The sequence below is a fragment of the Pseudophryne corroboree genome, chromosome 6, assembly GCF_028390025.1.
Source record: "Pseudophryne corroboree isolate aPseCor3 chromosome 6, aPseCor3.hap2, whole genome shotgun sequence".
NCBI lineage: Eukaryota > Metazoa > Chordata > Amphibia > Anura > Myobatrachidae > Pseudophryne > Pseudophryne corroboree.
The window spans coordinates 647,954,706-647,976,049 of NC_086449.1; the positions used below are offsets into that span (position 1 = coordinate 647,954,706).

The 21,344-nt window shown below is 49.0% G+C and overlaps 1 protein-coding gene across 2 annotated transcripts in view; it reads left to right on the plus strand.

The window, feature by feature from the left end:
* The first annotated feature begins 5,770 nt into the window (after positions 1-5,770).
* Positions 5,771-21,344, plus strand: part of FNIP1 (folliculin interacting protein 1) — a 199,862-nt gene continuing 184,288 nt past the window's right edge. For both annotated transcript variants that reach the window (XM_063928214.1, XM_063928217.1), the window contains exon 1: positions 5,771-6,113. In XM_063928214.1, the coding sequence (XP_063784284.1) occupies positions 6,025-6,113 (89 nt within the window). In that variant the 5' untranslated portion in view covers positions 5,771-6,024. The remainder of the gene's footprint in view (positions 6,114-21,344) is intronic.

Below are 21,344 nucleotides of genomic sequence, written 5' to 3' on the forward strand. Positions count from 1 at the left end.
CGCACTTACTCTTGATGCCAGAGTGCAAATATCCCTCTGTGCATCTCGCATATATAGAAATGCATCCTTTAAATGCTCTATAGTCAATAAAATACTGTCCCTGTCAAGGGTATCAATATTTTCAGTCAGGGAATCCGACCAAGCCACCCCAGCGCTGCACATCCAGGCTGAGGCGATCGCTGGTCGCAGTATAACACCAGTATGTGTGTATATACTTTTTAGGATATTTTCCAGCCTCCTATCAGCTGGCTCCTTGAGGGCGGCCGTATCTGGAGACGGTAACGCCACTTGTTTTGATAAGCGTGTGAGCGCCTTATCCACCCTAAGGGGTGTTTCCCAACGCGCCCTAACTTCTGGCGGGAAAGGGTATAACGCCAATAATTTTCTATCGGGGGAAACCCACGCATCATCACACACTTCATTTAATTTATCTGATTCAGGAAAAACTACAGGTAGTTTTTTCACACCCCACATAATACCCTTTTTTGTGGTACTTGTAGTATCAGAAATATGTAACACCTCCTTCATTGCCCTTAACATGTAACGTGTGGCCCTAATGGAAAATACGTTTGTTTCTTCACCGTCGACACTGGAGTCAGTGTCCGTGTCTGTGTCGACCGACTGAGGTAAATGGGCGTTTTAAAGCCCCTGACGGTGTTTGAGACGCCTGGACAGGTACTAATTGGTTTGCCGGCCGTCTCATGTCGTCAACCGACCTTGCAGCGTGTTGACATTATCACGTAATTCCCTAAATAAGCCATCCATTCCGGTGTCGACTCCCTAGAGAGTGACATCACCATTACAGGCAATTGCTCCGCCTCCTCACCAACATCGTCCTCATACATGTCGACACACACGTACCGACACACAGCACACACACAGGGAATGCTCTGATAGAGGACAGGACCCCACTAGCCCTTTGGGGAGACAGAGGGAGAGTTTGCCAGCACACACCAAAACGCTATAATTATACAGGGACAACCTTATATAAGTGTTTTCCCTTATAGCATCTTAATATATAATAATATCGCCAAATAAGTGCCCCCCCTCTCTGTTTTAACCCTGTTTCTGTAGTGCAGGGGAGAGCCTGGGAGCCTTCCTAGCAGCGGAGCTGTGTAGGAAAATGGCGCTGTGTGCTGAGGAGAATAGGCCCCGCCCCCTTTTCGGCGGGCTTCTTCTCCCGTTTTTCTGACAACCTGGCAGGGGTTAAATACATCCATATAGCCCCAGAGGCTATATGTGATGTATTTTTAGCCAGCATAGGTACTTTCATTGCTGCCCAGGGCGCCCCCCCCAGCGCCCTGCACCCTCAGTGACCGTTGGTGTGAAGTGTGCTGAGAGCAATGGCGCACAGCTGCCGTGCTGTGCGCTACCTTAAGAAGACTGGGAAGTCTTCAGCCGCCGATTTCTGGACCTCTTCTCTCTTCAGCATCTGCAAGGGGGTCGGCGGCGCGGCTCCGGTGACCCATCCAGGCTGTACCTGTGATCGTCCCTCTGGAGCTAGTGTCCAGTAGCCTAAGAAGCCAATCCATCCTGCACGCAGGTGAGTTCACTTCTTCTCCCCTAAGTCCCTCGTTGCAGTGAGCCTGTTGCCAGCAGGACTCACTGAAAATAAAAAACCTAACAAAACTTTTACTCTAAGCAGCTCTTTAGGAGAGCCACCTAGATTGCACCCTTCTCGGCCGGGCACAAAAACCTAACTGAGGCTTGGAGGAGGGTCATGGGGGGAGGAGCCAGTGCACACCACCTGATCCTAAAGCTTTTACTTTTGTGCCCTGTCTCCTGCGGAGCCGCTATTCCCCCCATGGTCCTGACGGAGTCCCCAGCATCCACTTAGGACGTCAGAGAAATATTAAAACTGTGGCAGGGCATGCTGGGATATGCAGTTTCTCAACAGCTGGAGAGCCACAGGTTGGCCATGTCTGGCGTATGACCTTGTGTCATAACCCCGTTTGCCCAGTACAGTGCCACATACATATAAAAATGCCAATAAATGGGTGCATCCACACTGCCAGATACATATACCCCCCCTCCACAGTGCCAGATACACATATGTCCACACAGTGTCAGATAAATGTATGCCCCCACATAACCAGATACACATGCCCCCACAGTGCCTGCTATGTCCCCAGTGCCAGATACACATGCCCACACAGTGCCAGATACACGTCCCCTGTGGGGGCATAGCTAGCACTGGGGGCAGCTATGCCCCCACAGTGCCAGATATTCCTCCAGTGCATATCTGGCCAAGCTATGCCCCCACAGTGCCAGATATGCCTCCAGTGCAAATACACATGTCTCCACAGTGCCAGCTATGCATGTCCTTACAGTGCCAGCTATGCCCCCAGTGCCAGATACACATGTCCACACAGTGCCAGCTATGCCCCCAGTGCCAGATACACGTCTTAACAGTGCCAGATATGCCCCCAGTGTCAGGTACACATGTCCTTACAGTGCCAGCTATGCCCCCAGTGCCAGATACACGTCTTTACAGTGCCAGATATGCCCCCAGTGCAGATACACATGCCCCCGTAGTGCCAGATATGCCCCCAGTGCAGATACACATGTCCTTACAGTGCCAGATATGCCCCCAGTGCCAGCTACACATGTCCTTACAGTGCCAGCTATGCCCCCAGTGCCAGCTATGCCCCCAGTGCCAGATACACGTCCCCACAGTGCCAGCTATGCCCCCAGTGCCAGATACACATGCCCCCGCAGTGCCAGATATGCCTCCAGTGCAGATACACGTCTCCACAGTGCCAGCTATGCCCCCAGTGCCAGATACACATGCCCCCACAGTGCCAGATATGCCTCCAGTGCAGATACACGTCTCCACAGTGCCAGCTATGCCCCCAGTGCAAGATACACATGTCCACACAGTGCCAGCTATGCCCCCAGTGCCAGATATACATGTCCTAACAGTGTCAGATATGCCCCCAGTGCCAGATATACATGTCCTAACAGTGTCAGATATGCCCCCAGTGACAGGTACACGTCCTTACATTGCCAGATATGCCCCCAGTGCAGATACACATGCCCCCGGCCCCCAGTGCAGATAGACATGTCCTTACAGTGCCAGATATGCCACCAGTGCCAGCTACACATGTCCTTACAGTGCCAGATATACCCCTGTGCAGATACACGTCCCCACAGTGCCAGCTATGCCCCCAGTGCAGATACACATGTCCCCACAGTGCCCCCCCCAGGTGCTGCTGCTGTGAGGGGAGGAGAGCACAGCGCGCGCCTCTCCTGTTCCTCTGACACTGGCGGCGGTGTCTATCTTCAATTCAGCGCCGGCCCGTGAGCCAATCAGGAGCCTTAGCTGCCGGACCGCGAGCTCTGATTGGCTCATGGTCCGGCACCGAATTGAAGATAGACATCACCGCAGGAGTCAGAGGGGCAGGAGAGGTGCGCGCTGCGCTCTCCTCCCCTCTCACGCCGCAGAGAGTCCTTAGAAGTAGCGCAGTGTTGGGGCAGCGGTGGCCGGGAGCGGATCGAGCCGCATGCGGAGGATGAAAGAGCCGCGGGTTGGCCACCCCTGTGCTACAGCATCCGGGGCAGAGTGAGGTGCTGCAGCAGCCTGGGCAGAAAGAGGTGCTGCAGCAGTGAAGGCTGCAGGACAAAAGATGCACAGCTACAAGCAGACAGTGAGACATGTAAAGAGGGTGCGCAGAGCTATGACGTGCTGGATGTCAGTGTCACCTGCTGTCACCACTGGCCTGGCCTGGCCTGTCCCCCCCCCCCCCCCACCTAGTATCTGAGTCCCAATAGGTGTGCGCCTCATCTGCGCCCTCTAACGTTTTTTGGCGCCTGGAGCTCGTGCTCCACTGGAGCCACCATCGCTACACCCCTGGATATGTCTGTGTACGAGGTTGTTCACAGACATATCAAGTGTACACACCCACTGAGCCACAAAAGATATATCGAATCGGATGTTACAGTATATATATATATAGCGATACAGCATGATTGCTAATTAGGGGAGGTCACCCAGTGTGTACCCAGCATAAGTTGATAACTCTACTTAATCTTATATAAACTCTGTACTCAAGAGTCTCAGCACTGTCCCGACTCCCTGCACAGTGGCACTGCCACACCTCAGCATAGCACCTCTGCACACAGAGCCTCAGCATAGTAGTCTCCTGACCAGAGCCGGTCATAGGCATAGGCAAACTAGGCAATTGCCTAGGGCATTTGATATGCCTAGGGGCATCAGCAGCTTCTGCTGATTAAAATGATATGTGGCATGCCTATATTCTGTATGTAGCATTTCATATGCAGATACAGCCACAGTCTCGCACAGTATATAGGCATGCTGCATATCATTTTAATAAGCAGAAGCTGCTTGTGCATCCTAGCCACATAGCAATGCAAATAAGATGCATTTTTATAAAAAAAAAAAGGTGCCCGATGTTAGCATTGATGCAAGATTTGTGAGGACACATCTGTATCCAAGCAGAGGCAGAGGTCACAGTGTTAGTGGAAGTGTGAGTGCTGTGTGCATGTGAGTGGGTTGGTTGTGCAGTAGTGTTCAGAATATGTGTAAGGAGCATTATGTGTGTCATGTAAAAATGCATTAATAATGTGCAACATATGTGTAAAGGGCCACTATGTGTGTCATTATGTGTATAAGGGCATTAATAATGTGCGGCATATGTGTAACAGGGTTCTACTGTATGTGTGTCATTATGTGTATAGGGGCACTAATAATGAGCAGCAAATGTGTAGAGGGCACTATGTGTGTCATTATGTGTATAAGGGCATTAATAATGTGCAGCATATGTGTAAGGTACATTATGTGTAAAAGGGCATTAATAAAGGTTGTCATAATGAGTAAGGTGCATTATGTTTATAAGGATATTAATGTGTTTCATATGTGTAAGGGGCATTACTGTGTGGAATTGTGTATAAATGCATTACTAATGTGTGGCCTTATGTGTATAAGGTGCTCTACTATGTGGCATTGCATATAGAAAGGGCACTACTGTGTCATCTAATGTGAATTAAGAGCAATAAGGTGTGGTATAATGTGAATAAGGAGCAATTCACTGTGATGTAATGTGAATAAAGGGCTCTACTGTGAGGAGTAACGTTTATAAGGTAAAGTGATACTACTGTGGGATGTAATATGAATTATGGACACTATCGCAAGATAAAATGTGAATAAAGTTGCAGTACTGTGTGGCGTAATTGGAATTGGGGTTACTATTGTGTGGCCATGCCCCTTCCCAGCAAGAAGATGCCCCTTTTTGGGCTGTGCGTCAAATGTGCGAACTGTTCCTATTTAAAATATAGGGGGTACAAGGACTGCTATGGGTGAGGTGTGATGGTGCTGGGAAAGAGGTGCAAGGTCAGAGGCAGAACCAGCGGTGGTGCTAGGGGGCACCAGCCAAAATCTTGCCTAGGGCATCATATTGGTTAGGGCCGGCTCTGCTCCTGACTCCCTCTACACAGTGCAACACCACAGCGTCCCTGCAGTGTTTCTATGCACAGTACCTCAGCCTATGCCGCCTAAGTGCTCGCGTTCCTGTGCCCCACCTTTGTATTATTGTTATGAATAGGAACATGTACGTGGAAGATAGGTCACTGTGGGCTGTGCTATAGTAAGTGCACGATACAGTCACCCACGCACAAGGAAACACCTCTATACAGACCAAACAGCAACACCACGCAGCTACTGAGCTGCCGTCATCATGTGACTCAGCCGTGCGCTCTCGCACATATACACAACAGCATGAAACCGTCTCACATCCAGGCGGGCGGGCCCGACTCACAAGTCCGCCAATCACAGCAGCAATTACACGTCCCAGTCCAGGAAGTGGCTGGCAAACCTGGGAGTGGTGTATACATGTGAGCGCGCTGCTCCCCGCCTCCTGTGTGACAGCAGCGGGCGGCTGCCTTCCAGCAGAGAGCAGTCATATGACCAGGGGCCGCTGGGGCATTGAGTGATGGAGCGGCGGGGATAGGTATCTGTGCCCTGCACTGACGCTCCATGCCATCTGACTGCTGGGGTATCCATGCACCATGCCACCCACTCTCTTCCAGAAGCTCTTCAATAAGAAGAATGGGCAGCTCTCCCCTAGCAGAGACCCCAGAGAGGACTATGGCTTCAAGTACGTACGGTTACTGCTATGTTATCATTATCAATAATCATATTATGTTTAATGTATCAGGTTCTTAGGAAGACGTTTAGAATATAGACTGTAGAACAACAAGTCCCAGCATTCCCTGCCAGCCAGTTGCTTTCTGGGTGCTCAGGGACTGTAGCCCTACAGCTGCTAGGGAGCCAGGCGTCTGCTTCCTCTATTAAGGTGACCTATGCTCTGCGGATAGTCCCATCCTGCTGCCAGGTGTGATCAGGTGCCCTGTGGGCAGCCAGGCTATTATCCCCTCTGTAATCTGCATGCCTTCTCCTGGTCTGCATTTGGTGCCCAGAGCTGCTCCTGTCACAGGTGACATTACTAGCCACCTTTGTATTTTAATGGTCTACATATATCATAACTGCAGGGCTTTCTATTTAAAAAGTGATGGATTACTATCTGGTGAGGATACTGGCAACAACAAATCATTTTATACCGCTGGATTGTTTGATGTCTGTAGGTACATGCCTGCCATTGGAATTAGCTTTTTGTTTAAAATAATGCTATATTGTGTCATTTCATGTACAAGTGATTTGCAGACATTTAATTTGTGATACAATAAACTAAAGTGTATGGTATGTAGACGCTGCCAGCGGATGGAGCTGTACACCCTGATTAAGATACATTGCATGGGGCAGTATACTATCACTTGTGTTTAATGACTTTTTATTTACTGCTTAATGCAGTGATAGGCAACAAGCGGCCCTCCCAGCCTTTGTTTACAGCCCCTTCCTGCTTTGTTGTGATATTTGTTTGCCATAGATTATAAACATGTTGGAAAGGCCTGTTGATATGTTATTACACTTGGGTCTCTCTTTCCTTGATTCATTATAGTAACTTGCTATTGTGATTAAGAGTAGTGTGTGGCCCTTTTGAAGGCTAGAAGGCAGATCAGTGAGGCACCAAAGTGTATCAGGTTGCCTATCACTGGTTTACTGTACGATACTCTGTCACATATTGACATTTTAAAGCACAATACATTCCTGGCTCTTGTGAATTTGTGATACAAAAATCCTTTTTGACCTTCCAGTTCCCTATATCCTATCAAATGAAGTCAGGGCAACCCATTAAATGCATGTGACCTGTCCTTTGTAGCAAGATGTCACTCCGGTCTCAACGTTACTACCTACTATTAACTATGATGACTTCAGCATCATGTGAATTCCATACTCATACATTTTTGTCATAGCCTCACATGCCTCTGGTGATTCAAACGTATCTGTCAAATGCTTAACAATAATTGATGGCTTATCCTTATATTATTATTCTACTCATTATGCAACTAGAAATATTGGAACATGAAGGTACGCATCCTTTATGTCTAGGGAAACCATAAAATCCCCCCCTTCCAGGCTGGCGATGACCGCTCTGAGCGACTCCATCTTGAACTTGAACTTTTTCAAGTATAGGTTCAGGGATTTTAAATTCAAAATGGGTCTGACCGAACCGTCCGGTTTCGGGACCACAAACAGGGTTGAGTAATATCCCCTCCCCTGTTGCAGTAGGGGAACCTTGACCACCACCTGTTGAAGATACAATTTTTGAATTGCATTTAAATTTAAACTATGTCTTTGTAAAAAAAAATAATATATATTTCCATAAGAAATTTAGATGTCGAATACCACATACCATCAATTATTTTTTACAAACCAGTAACGTTGCTCATTAATGTGTTCTACTGTGATGTGCTCAGCTACGTTTTCTGGCAGCAGGTGGAGTCTCCTACGATGTATGTGATTTCCATAGTATTGTTTTTAAACTTGAGCATCACTTATGTTTGGACAATTATAGCAAAATGAGTTGATGCATTGCACTTATTGTCATGTTATATTCTGGCATGCTTCCTGGAAAACAGAAATCTTTGTTTGTTCATGTGATTCATATGTTCACTCAGATCATATTTCATCCTGTTCTCATTGTTATTGTCCCTAGTTGTAGTACTATTTCCTGTAGTAAATATATATTGGTGTACAATAACTGCAGATTCTCCTTGTATGTGACCTGGGGGGGAGATAAAGTACCAGCTAATCTGCTTCTATCTGTCATGTTACAGGCTAGGGGTCTGTTTACTAATACCACTTTCACACCGCACAAATATCAGTGTGCGGTGTGAAAGGGTCAGTGTGCGGTGTGAAAGCGCCAAGTTCGAATTCCCGGGTTATAAACAGTGTTATTCCCGAGTTGAATACCGGGTCGGTGGCTGCATAAACGGATTCCCGGGTCGATGCGACCCGGGACCCGTTTACTAGATAGGAAGAGGCAGTGCGGAGATGAGCTCATCTTCCAGCGCTGCCTCCACCCCCGCCGCTATGTCAACCAACCCGGCATATTGCCGGGTCTGGAAGCCAGCGAAAGGGGTAGGAGAGTCTCCAATGCCGAATCCCACCCAGTAAGGATCCGTTTCCAATTCCCGGGTGGGATCCGGCATTGGAGGTGTGAAAGGGGTATAAGCCTTGGATGGAGATAAAGTACCAGCCAATCAGCTCCTAACTGTCATTTTTCAAACACAACCTGTGACATGGCAGTTAGGAGCTGATTGGCTGGTACTTTATCTCCACCCAAGGTTTAGTAAATAGACCCCTTGGTTTGCAAAATGACAGTCGGGAGATGATTTGTACTTCATCTCTCTCCAATATTTGCTACATCTCCCCCCTGTAGTTACTGGATGTGTTATGTTTCATCTCTCTTTATCCATATCATAACCGCTTGTGTCAGAATTCTTATCTGTGAGAATTGTAACATCTTCTGTTAATAAATTAACCTAACAGAGTTCTCCTGAAGAATCATACCTGTTACTCTCATTGTAATATTTTTTATTTCTAAGTTCTGAGAAGTATGTATCACAATTTCTAAATATGAAACCTGGACATTATCATCAGAACGGTATAAAGTTTATACATGGTTTAACCACTTAAATAACAATTTCTCTAACGTCCTAGAGGATGCTGGGACTCCGTAAGGACCATGGGGATAGACGGGCTCCGCAGGAGACATGGGCACTTTAAGAAAGACTTTAGGCTCTGGGTGTGCACTGGCTCCTCCCTCTATGCCCCTCCTCCAGACCTCAGTTTGATACTGTGCCCAGAGGAGATGGGTGCACGTGCACTGCAGGGAGCTCTCCTGAGTTTCCTGTAAGAAAGTATTTTGGTTAGGTTTTTTATTTTCAGGGAGCCTGCTGGCAACAGCCTCCCTGCATCGAGGGACTGAGGAGAGAGAAACAGCCCTACTTTTCTGAGTTTCAAGGTCCTGTTTCTTAGGCTACTGGACACCATTAGCTCCAGAGGGATTGGTACGCAAGTTTCATCCTCGCCGTCCGTCCCAGAGCCGCGCCGCCGTCCTCCTCGCAGAGCCAGAAGATAGAAGCCGGGTGAGTATGAGAAGAAAGAAGACTTCAGAGGCGGCAGAAGACGTCTGATCTTCATAGAGGTAACGCACAACGGTGAAGCCTTGCGCCATTGCTCCCGTTCACCTCACACACTCCGGTCACTGTAAGGGTGCAGGGCGCAGGGGGGGCGCCCTGGGCAGCAGTATAAACCTCTCCTATGGCAAAAGCATATATATACATGTACAGCTGGGCACTGTACATGTATATAAAGAGCCCCCGCCATGTTTTGATAGATTTTGAGAGGGACAGAAGCCAGCCGCCGAGGGGGCGGGGCTTCTTCCTCAGCACTCACCAGCGCCATTTTCTCCACAGCACAGCACTGAGAGGAAGCTCCCCGGACTCTCCCCTGCTTACTGACGGTGACAGTGGGTTTTTCAAGAGGGGGGGGTCACATAATTGGCGTGTATAAAGTTATAACAGCGCTACTGGGTAAAACATTCTGTGTTTTTTCCTGGGTCATATAGCGCTGGGGTGTGTGCTGGCATACTTTCTCTCTGTCTCTCCAAAGGGCCTGGTGGGGAACCTGTCTTCAGAAAAGAGCTTCCCTGTGTGTGTGGGGTGTGTCGGTACGCGTGTGTCGACATGTATGAGGTTGAAGGCTCACCTAAGGAGGAGGGGGAGTGTATGAATGCAAGGTCTCCGTCGGCAGCGCCGACACCTGACTGGATGGATATGTGGAATGTCTTAAGTGCTAATGTGAATTTATTGCACAAAAGATTAGACAAAGCTGAGGCTAGGGAACAGTCAGGAAGTCAAACCATGCCTGTCCCAATGTCGCCGAGTCCTTCGGGGTCTCAGAAGCGCACAGTATCCCAAATAGTTGACACAGATACTGACACGGATTCAGACTCCAGTGTCGACTACGATGATGCAAAATTGCAGCCAAAAGTGGCTAAGGGTATTCGATATATGATTATTGCAATAAAAGAGGTTTTGCATATCACAGAGGAACCCCCTGTCCCTGACACGAGGGTACACATGTATAAAGAGAAAAAGCCTGAGGTCACCTTTCCATCCTCGTATGAGCTGAACGAATTATGTGAAAAGGCTTAGGAAACCCCAGACAAGAGACTGCAGGTTCCCAAAAGGATTCTTATGGCGTATCCTTTCCCGCAAAAGGATAGGATACGATGGGAATCCTCTCTTAAGGTGGACAAGGCATTGACACGCTTATCAAAAAAGATAGCGCTGCCATCCCAACATACGGCTACCCTCAAGGATGCTGCTGATCGCAAGCAGGAGGTTACCATGAAGTCCATTACACACATTCTGGTACAATACTTAGACCGGCAGTGGCGTCGGCCTGGGTTTGTAGTGCTGTGGCTGCATGGACTGATTCCTTATCAGCGGAGATTGAGACCCTAGATAAGGATACCATTTTAATGACCCTAGGGCATATAAAAGATGCTGTATTATATATGAGGGATGCTCAAAGAGATGTTTGTTTACTAAGTTCCAGAATAAACGCTATGTCTGTTTCCGCTAGGCGAGTCTTATGGATCCGACAGTGGACGGGGGATGCCGACTCGAATAGGCATATGGAGTTTTTGCCTTACAAAGGTGAGGAGTTATTTGGAGAAGGCCTCACGGACCTCGTCTCCACAGCTACGGCAGGTATATCGAATTTCTTGCCTTATGTTCCCTCACAGCCTAAAAAGCGCCTCATTATCAAATGCAGTCCTTTCGTTCGAATAAAAGCAAAAAAGTACGTGGATCGTCCTTTCTTGCCAGAGGTAAGGGCAGAGGGAAAAAGCTGCACACAGCTAGTTCCCAGGAACAGAAGTCCTCCCCGGCCTCTGCAAAATCCACCGCATGACGCTGGGGCTCCCCTGAGGGAGTCCGCTCCAATGGGGGCACGTCTTCGACTTTTCAGCCACATCTGGGTTCTCTCACAGGTGGATCCCTGGGCAATAGAAATTGTTTCTCAGGGATACAAGCTGGAATTCGAAGAGGTCCCCCCTCGCCGGTTTTTCAAATCGGCTCTGCCAGCTTCTCCCTCAGAGAGGGAGTTAGTGTTAAATGCAATTCAAAAATTGTATCTTCAACAGGTGGTAGTCAAGGTTCCCCTACTGCAACAGGGGAGGGGATATTACTCAACCCTGTTTGTGGTCCCGAAACCGGACGGTTCGGTCAGACCCATTTTGAATTTAAAATCCCTTAACCTATACTTGAAAAAGTTCAAGATGGAGTCGCTCAGAGCGGTCATCGCCAGCCTGGAAGGGGGGGGGGATTTTATGGTTTCCCTAGACATAAAGGATGCGTACCTTCATGTTCCAATATTTCTGCCTCATCAGGCGTTCCTGAGATTTGCTGTACAGGATTGTCATTACCAATTTCAGACGTTGCCGTTTGGGCTTTCCACGGCCCCGAGGATTTTCACCAAGGTACTGGCGGAAATGATGGTGTTCCTGCGCAAGCGAGGTGTCACAATTATCCCGTACTTGGACGATCTCCTCATAAAAGCGAGATCTCGGGAGAAGTTACTGGACAGCGTGTCACTTTCATTGAAGGTATTACAGCAACACGGCTGGATTCTCAATATCCCGAAGTCGCAGCTGGTTCCTACGACGTGTCTGACCTTCTTGGGCTTGATTCTGGACACAGACCAGAAAAGGGTTTTTCTTCCGACGGAAAAAGCTCAGGAACTCATGACTATGGTCAGGAACCTATTGAAGCCAAAACAGGTGTCAGTGCATCACTGCACTCGGGTCCTGGGGAAAATGGTGGCATCATACGAAGCCATTCCCTTCGGCAGGTTCCATGCGAGAACCTTCCAATGGGACCTGCTGGACAAGTGGTCCGGGTCACATCTACATATGCATCGGCGGATCACCCTGTCCCCCAGAGCATCTCTCATGTGGGGGCTGCAGAGTGCTCACCTCCTAGAGGGCCGCAGGTTCGGCATTCAGGACTGGATCCTGGTGACCACGGACGCAAGCCTCCGAGGTTGGGGAGCAGTCACACAGGGAAGAAATTTCCAAGGTCTTTGGTCAAGTCTGGAGACTTGTCTCCACATCAACGTCCTGGAGTTGAGGGCCATATACAACGCCCTACGTCAAGCGGAGGCATTACTTCGCGACAAACCAGTTCTGATTCAGTCAGACAATGTCACCGCAGTGGCTCATGTAAACCGCCAAGGCGGCACAAGGAGCAGGGTGGCAATGGTGGAAGGCACCAGGATTCTTCGCTGGGCGGAGAATCATGTCCGCGCACTGTCAGCAGTGTTCATTCCGGGAGTGGACAATTGGGAAGCAGACTTCCTCAGCAGACACGATCTGCATGCGGGAGAGTGGGGGCTTCATCAGGAAGTCTTCGAGCAGATCGCAAGTCGGTGGGGACTGCCCCAAATAGACATGATGGCGTCCCGTCTCAAAAAAAAGCTAAAAAGGTATTGTGCCAGATCAAGAGATCCTCAGGCGGTAGCTGTGGACGCCCTGGTGACACCGTGGGTGTACTGGTCGGTCTATGTATTTCCTCCTCTTCCTCTCATACCCAAGGTGTTGAGAATAATAAGACAAAGAGGAGTGAGAACAATCCTCATTGTTCCAGATTGGCCACGAAGGACCTGGTATCCGGAGCTGCAGGAGTTGCTCACAGAAGATCCGTGGCCTCTTCCTCTAAGACAGGACCTGCTGCAACAGGAGCCCTGTCTGTTCCAGGACTTACCACGGCTGCATTTGACGGCATGGCGGTTGAACGCCGGATCCTAGCGAAAAAAGGTATTTCGGATGAGGTCATTCCTACACTAATAAAGGCTAGGAAGGACGTGACATCAAAACATTATCACCGAATATGGCGAAAATATGTTTCTTGGTGTGAGGCCAGGAATGCTCCTACGGAAGAATTCCAGCTGGGCCGTCTCCTTCACTTCCTACAAACTGGAGTGAATTTGGGCCTAAAATTAGGCTCCATTAAGGTTCAGATTTCGGCCCTATCCATTTTCTTTCAGAAGGAATTGGCCTCTCTTCCTGAAGTACAGATGTTTGTGAAGGGAGTACTGCATATTCAGCCTCCTTTTGTACCTCCGGTGGCGCATTGGGACCTTAACGTGGTGTTAAGTTTCCTTAAGTCACTTTGGTTTGAACCACTCAAAACGGTGGAGTTAAAATATCTCACTTGGAAGGTAGTCATGTTGTTAGCCTTCGCTTCGGCTAGGCGAGTTTCGGAATTAGCGGCTTTATCACATAAAAGCCCCTATCTGGTTTTTCATATGGATAGGGCGGAATTGCGGACTCTTCCTCAATTCCTACCTAAAGTGGTCTCATCCTTTCATATGAACCAACCTATTGTCGTGCCTGTGGCTACACGTGACTTGGATGATTCCGAGTCCCTTGATGTGGTCAGGGCTTTGAAGATTTACGTGGCCAGAACGGCTAGGATCAGAAAAACAGAGGCACTGTTTGTCCTGTATGCAGCCAACAAGGTTGGAGGCCCTGCTTCAAAGCAGACTATTGCTCGCTGGATCTGTAACACGATTCAGCAGGCGCATTCTACGGCAGGATTGCCGTTACCAAAATCGGTTAAGGCCCATTCCACTAGGAAGGTGGGCTCTTCTTGAGCGGCTGCCCGAGGGGTCTCGGCACTACAGCTGTGCCGAGCTGCTACTTGGTCGGGGTCAAACACCTTTGCAAAGTTCTATAAGTTTGATACCCTGGCTGAGGAGGACCTCCTGTTTGCTCAATCGGTGCTGCAGAGTCATCTGCACTCTGCCGCCCGTTTGGGAGCTTTGGTATTATCCCCATGGTCCTTACGGAGTCCCAGCATCCTCTAGGACGTTAGAGAAAATAAGATTTTAAACCTACCGGTAAATCTTTTTCTCGTAGTCCGTAGAGGATGCTGGGCGCCCGTCCCAAGTGTGGACTACTTCTGCAAGGCTTGTATATAGTTATTGCGTACATAAGGGTTATGTTGTAGTTTCATCGGTGGTGGACCAAGGCTATGTTTGTTTTTCATACTGTTAACTAGATAGTATATCACAAGTTATACGGTGTGATTGGTGTGGCTGGTATGAATCTTGCCCTTGGATTACCTAAAATCCTTTCCTTGTACTGTCCGTCTCCTCTGGGCACAGTTTCTCTAACTGAGGTCTGGAGGAGGGGCATAGATGGAGGAGCCAGTGCACACCCAGAGCCTAAAGTCTTTCTTAAAGTGCCCATGTCTCCTGCGGAGCCCGTCTATTCCCATGGTCCTTACGGAGTCCCAGCATCCTCTACGGACTACGAGAAAAAGATTTACCAGTAGGTTTAAAATCTTATTTTTTTCCCCCACAAAACTTCAGAAATTCTTTTTATTATTATTATTATTATTATTATTATTATTATTATTATTATTATTATTATTATTATTATTACTTAATAATGTTTAAAAAGTATATTTAATTAAACCCCCACCCCTCATTTCCCCCGTGTCCATAGTACATCATTATAAAATACACCCCCCCCCCCCCCCCCCCATATTCCCCTGTGGTCTTAGGGCTGAAACACACTACACGGCTTTTGCCGGCCGGGAAGAAGACGGACGGCTTTTTCCCGTGCCGGCATTGTAGTTAACAGTGTGAGGGCTAGGGTGCCTTCACACTGCACGGCCCCGGCCCGGCTGCCGGGTTGCAGCCGGGTCTCACCACTGGAAGGTCCGGCGGCCGGGCGGCCGCCGGGCCGTCTTTGGAGCCAGTAAACCGTGTGTGTGAAGGGGAGCTTTCACACACAACGGTTTTTACTGTAGCCGTGTATGATGCTGCGCATGCGCACAGCATCACACACGGCTAAAAGCCGTCCTGTGTGACAGACACTGCCGGTTTCTCCCGGATGGCAAAAAGCCGGACAAAGTTTGTCCGGCTTTTTGCCATCCGGGAAAAACCGGAGTGTGTGTTACAGCCCTTTGGGCCTAATTCTGGTTGAATCGCAAACGGGGTGTGATCATGGTTGCTGCGTGATGTCACATGCAGCCGCTCCAATCAAAAAGATGGCAGGAGGCTTCCCCACTTTCTGCAACCGCACACTAATTGCAGCACGATCACAATTTGTGCATAGTCACGGGGAAGGGGGGGGGAGGGGCGGCGGTCCCTAGCATGCGAGAAAAAGCAGAATTTGCAATCCTTACTGAATAGGGTCCTTAAATCATAATAATGGTGTCCCCCACATCCCTTTTAGTAGCAAAAAAAAGTCTGTTTTATAACCCAGCACCCTTCTTTTTTTTTTTTTTTTTTTTTTGCACCCCCCCCCACCCTGTGACCAGTGTAATTTTATTTTCTAAATCCCCCCCCCAACCCCAGCAGCAGTTAATTTATATTCCCCATCCCCCACCCCCAGTTGCTGTTGATCACCCTCCTGCGGGTTCCCCCACCCCCATAGGCATACACCCCACATTTAGTGGGGTGTTTGTCTATGTGCAGCGGAGCATGTGTCAGGGGGGCCTGATCTGAACGGATCATCTAATCTGAACAACGAGGACACAGCGGGACTCCGGTCGCATCACATGTGACGGTGCCAGGCAAGTGGTTAAGAAGTCTGTATTTGTTATCCGTTCAGTGCATCAAATACTGTAGGTACCTGTGTAGTCAGTAATTAGCTAATAGTTTCGCTATAGCTTAGGCAGCCAAAGCCAGACTAATTACATGAATAAAGAAGTCTTAGCTAGTGAGAGCTAACTGCTGTGCCGGGCTCTTCAGAAATACACCCCCCACCCACCAGATCAACAACAAAACAACCAGTTAACCTACATATACAGCATATAATAAAGTATGGGAAATATTGCTTTGATTTTTTATTTTTTTCTCTGACGTCCTAGTGGATGCTGGGAACTCCGTAAGGACCATGGGGAATAGACGGGCTCCGCAGGAGACTGGGCACTCTAAAAGAAAGATTAGGTACTATCTGGTGTGCACTGACTCCTCCCTCTATGCCCCTCCTCCAGACCTCAGTTAGATTTCTGTGCCCGGCCGAGCTGGATGCACACTAGGGGCTCTCCTGAGCTCCTAGAAAGAAAGTATATGTTAGGTTTTTTATTTTACAGTGAGACCTGCTGGCAACAGGCTCACTGCAACGAGGGACTAAGGGGAGAAGAAGCGAACCTACCTGCTTGCAGCTAGCTTGGGCTTCTTAGGCTACTGGACACCATTAGCTCCAGAGGGATCGACCGCAGGACCCGTCCTTTGTGTTCGTTCCCGGAGCCGCGCCGCCGTCCCCCTTACAGAGCCAGAAGCATGAAGATGGTCCGGAAAATCGGCGGCAGAAGACTTCAGTCTTCACCAAGGTAGCGCACAGCACTGCAGCTGTGCGCTATTGCTCCTCATACACACTTCACACTCCGGTCACTGAGGGTGCAGGGCGCTGGGGGGGGGGCGCCCTGAGCAGCAATAAAAACACCTTGGCTGGCAAAATAATCACAATATATAGCCCCAGAGGCTATATATGTGATAATTACCCCTGCCAGAATCCATAAAAAAGCGGGAGAAAAGTCAGCAAAAAAGGGGCGGAGCTATCTCCCTCGGCACACTGGCGCCATTTTCTCTTCACAGTGTAGCTGGAAGACAGCTCCCCAGGCTCTCCCCTGTAGTTTTCAGGCTCAAAGGGTTACAAAGAGAGGGGGGGCACTAAATTTAGGCGCAATATTGTTTATACAAGCAGCTATTGGGGAAAACTCACTCAGTGATAGTGTTTATCCCTACATTATATAGCGCTCTGGTGTGTGCTGGCATACTCTCTCTCTGTCTCCCCAAAGGGCTGTGTGGGGTCCTGTCCTCAGTCAGAGCATTCCCTGTGTGTGTGCGGTGTGTCGTGGTACGGCTGTGTCGACATGGTTGATGAGGAGGCTTATGTGGAGGCGGAGCAGATGCCGATAAATGGGATGTCGCCCCCTGTGGGCCGACACCAGAGTGGATGGATAGGTGGAAGGTATTAACCGACAGTGTCAACTCCTTACATAAAAGGCTGGATGACGTAACAGCTATGGGACAGCCGGCTTCTCAGCCCGCGCCTGCCCAGGCGTCTCAAAGGCCATCAGGGGCTCAAAAACGCCCGCTCCCTCAGATGGCAGACACAGATGTCGACACGGAGTCTGACTCCAGTGTCGACGAGGTTGAGACATATACACAATCCACTAGGAACATCCCGGCAATAAAAAAAAAAAAAAAATGTGTTACACATTTCTGACATTAACCCAAGTACCACTAAAAAAGGGTTTTATGTTTGGGGAGAAAAAGCAGGCAGTATTTTGTTCCCCCATCAAATGAGTGAATGAAGTGTGAAAAAGCGTGGGTTCCCCCGATAAGAAACTGGTAATTTCTAAAAAGTTACTGATGGCGTACCTTTTCCCGCCAGAGGATAAGTTACGCTGGGAGATATCCCCTAGGGTGGATAAGGCGCTCACACGTTTGTCAAAAAAGGTGGCACTGCCGTCTTAGGATACGGCCACTTTGAAGGTACCTGCTGATAAAAAGCAGGAGGCTATCCTGAAGTCTGTATTTACACACTCGGCTACTAGACGGAGACCTGCAGATAGTGCTGCTGCAGCGTGGTCTGTAACCCTGTCAAACAGGGATACTATTTTGCGAACATAAGACGTTGTCTTATATATGAGGGATGCACAGAGGGATATTTTGCCGGCTGGCATCCAGAATTAATGCAATGTCCATTCTGTCAGGAGGGTATTAGAGACCCGACACTGGACAGGTGATGCTGACTTTAAAAGGCACATAGAGCCTTATAAGGGTGAGGAATTGTTTGGGAATGGTCTCTGGGACCTCGTATCCACAGCAACAGCTGGGAAGAAATTTTTTTACCTCAGGTTTCCTCACAGCCTAAGAAAGCACTGTATTATCAGGTACAGTCCTTTCGGCTTCAGAAAAGCAAGCGGGTCAAAGGCGCTTCCTTTCTGCACAGAGACGAGGGAAGAGGGAAAAAGCTGCACCAGTCAGCCAGTTCCCAGAATCAAAATTCTTCCCCCGCTTCCTCTGAGTCCACCGCATGACGCGGGGGCTCCACAGGCGTAGCCAGGTACGGTGGGGGCCGCCTCAAAAAATTCAGCGATCAGTGGGCTCGCTCACAGGTGGATCCCTGGATCCTTCAAGTAGTATCTCAGGGGTACAGGCTGGAATTCGAGGCGTCTCCCCCCCCGCCGTTTCCTCAAATATGCCTTGCCGACAACTCCCTCAGGCAGGGAGGCTGTGCTAGAGGCAATTCACAAGCTGTATTCCCAGCAGGTGATAGTCAAGGTGCCCCTACTTCAACAAGGACGGGGTTACTATTCCACACTGTTTGTGGTACCGAAACCGGACGGTTCGGTGAGACCCATTTTAAATTTGAAGTCCTTGAACACATATAAAAAAATTCAAGTTCAAGATGGAATCGCTCAGGGCGGTTATTGCAAGCCTGGAGGAGGGGGATTACATGGTATCCCTGGACATCAAGGATGCTTACCTACATGTCCCCATTTACCATCCTCACCAGGAGTACCTCAGATTTGTGGTACAGGATTGCCATTACCAATTCCAAACACTGCCGTTTGGACTGTCCACGGCACCGAGGGTCTTTACCAAGGTAATGGCAGAAATGATGATACTCCTTCGAAAAAAGGGAGTTTTTAATTATCCCATACTTGGACGATCTCCTTATAAAGGCGAGTTCCATGGAGCAGTTGTTGGTCGGAGTAGCACTATCTCGGGAAGTGCTACAACAGCACGGATGGATTCTATACATTCCAAAGTCAGAGCTGGTTCCTACCACACGCCTGCTGTTCCTGGGGATGGTTCTGGACACAGAACAGAAAAAAGTGTTTCTCCCGCAGGAGAAAGCCAAGGAGCTGTCATCTCTAGTCAGAGACCTCCTGAAACCAAAACAGGTATCGGTGCATCACTGCACGTGAGTCCTGGGAAAAATGGTAGCTTCTTACGAAGCAAAATTCCATTCGGCAGGTTCCATGCAAGAACCTTTCAGTGGGACCTCTTGGACAAGTGGTCGGAATCGCATCTTCAGATGCATCGGCTGATAACCCTGTCTCCAAGGACCAGGGTATCTCTACTGTGGTGGCTGCAGAGTGCTCATCTTCAAGAGGGCCGCAGATTCGGCATACAGGACTGGGTCCTGGTAACCACGGATGCCAGCCTTCGAGGCTGGGGGCAGTCACACAGGGAAGAAATTTCCAAGGACTTTGGTCAAGTCAGGAGTCGTCCCTACACATAAATATTCTGGAACTGAGGGCCATTTACAATGCCCTAAGTCTGGCAAGGCCTCTGCTTCAAAACCAGCCGGTACTGATCCAATCAGACAACATCACGGCAGTCGCCCATGTAAACCGACAGGGCGGCACAAGAAGCAGGATGGCGATGGCAGAGGCCACATGGATTCTCCGATGGGCGGAAAATCGCGTCTTGGCACTGTCAGCAGTGTTCATTCCGGGAGTGGACAACTGGGAAGCAGACTTCCTCAGCAGACACGACCGACACCCGGGAGAGTGGGGACTTCATCCAGAAGTCTTCCAACTGTTGGTAAACCGTTGGGAAAGGCCACAGGTGGACATGATGGCGTCCCTCCTAAACAAAAAACTAGATATTGCGCCAGGTCAAGGGACCCTCAGGCAATAGCTGTGGACGCTCTAGTGACACCGTGGGTGTACCAGTCGGTTTATGTATTCCCTCCTCTGTCTCTCATACCAAAGGTACTGAGAATAATAAGAAAACGAGGAGTAAGAACGATACTTGTGGTTCCGGATGGGCCAAGAAGAGCTTGGTACCCAGAACTTCGAGAAATAATATCAGAGGACCCATGGCCTCTACCGCTCAGGGCCCCTGCTGTAGCAGATCCTGTCTGTCTGTTCCAAGACTTACCGCGGCTGCGTTGGACGGCATGGCGGTTGAATTCCGGATCCTAAAGCAAAAGGGCATTCCGGAGGAAGTCATTCCTACGCTGATAAAAGCCAGGAAAGAAGTAACCGCAAACCATTATCACCGTATTTGGCGAGGGTATGTTGCGTGGTGTGAGGCCAGGAAGGCCCCAACAGAGGAATTTCAGCTGGGTCGTTTTCTGCACTTCCTACAGTCAGGAGTGACTATGGGCCTAAATTTGGGTTCCATTAAGGTCCAGATTTCGGCTCTGTCGATTTTCTTCCAGAAAGAACTGGCTTCACTGCCTGGAGTTCAGACATTTGTAAAGGGAGTGCTACATATTCGGCCCCTTTTTTGTGCCTTCTGTGGCACCTTGGGATCTCAACGTGGTGTTGAGTTTCTTAAAATCACATTGGTTTGAGCCACTTAAAACTGTGGATTTGAAATATCTCACGTGGAAAGTGGTCATGTTATTGGCCTTGGCTTCGGCCAGGCGTGTGTCAGAATTGTCGGCTTTGTCATGTAAAAGCCCTTATGGAAAATCAGATATGGATAGGGCAGAATTGAGGACTCGTCCCCAGTTTCTCCCTAAGGTGGTATCAGCTATTCACTTGAGCTAACCTATTGTAGTGCCTGTGGCTACTAGGGACTTGGAAGATTCCAAGTTACTGGACGTAGTCAGGGCCTTAAAAATTTATATTTCCAGGACGGCTGGAGTCAGGAAAACTGACTCGTTTTTTATCCTGTAGGCACCCAACAAAATAGGTGCTCCTGCTTCTAAGCAGACTATTGCTCGCTGAATTTGTAGCACAATTCAGCTGGAGCATTCTGCGGCTGGATTGCCGCATCCTAAATCAGTAACGGCCCATTCCACGAGGAAAGGGGCTCATCTTGGGCGGCTGCCCGAGGGGTCTCGGCTTTACAACTTTGCCGAGCTGCAACTTGGTCAGGGGCAAACACGTTTGCTAAATTCTACAAATTTGATACCCTGACTGAGGAG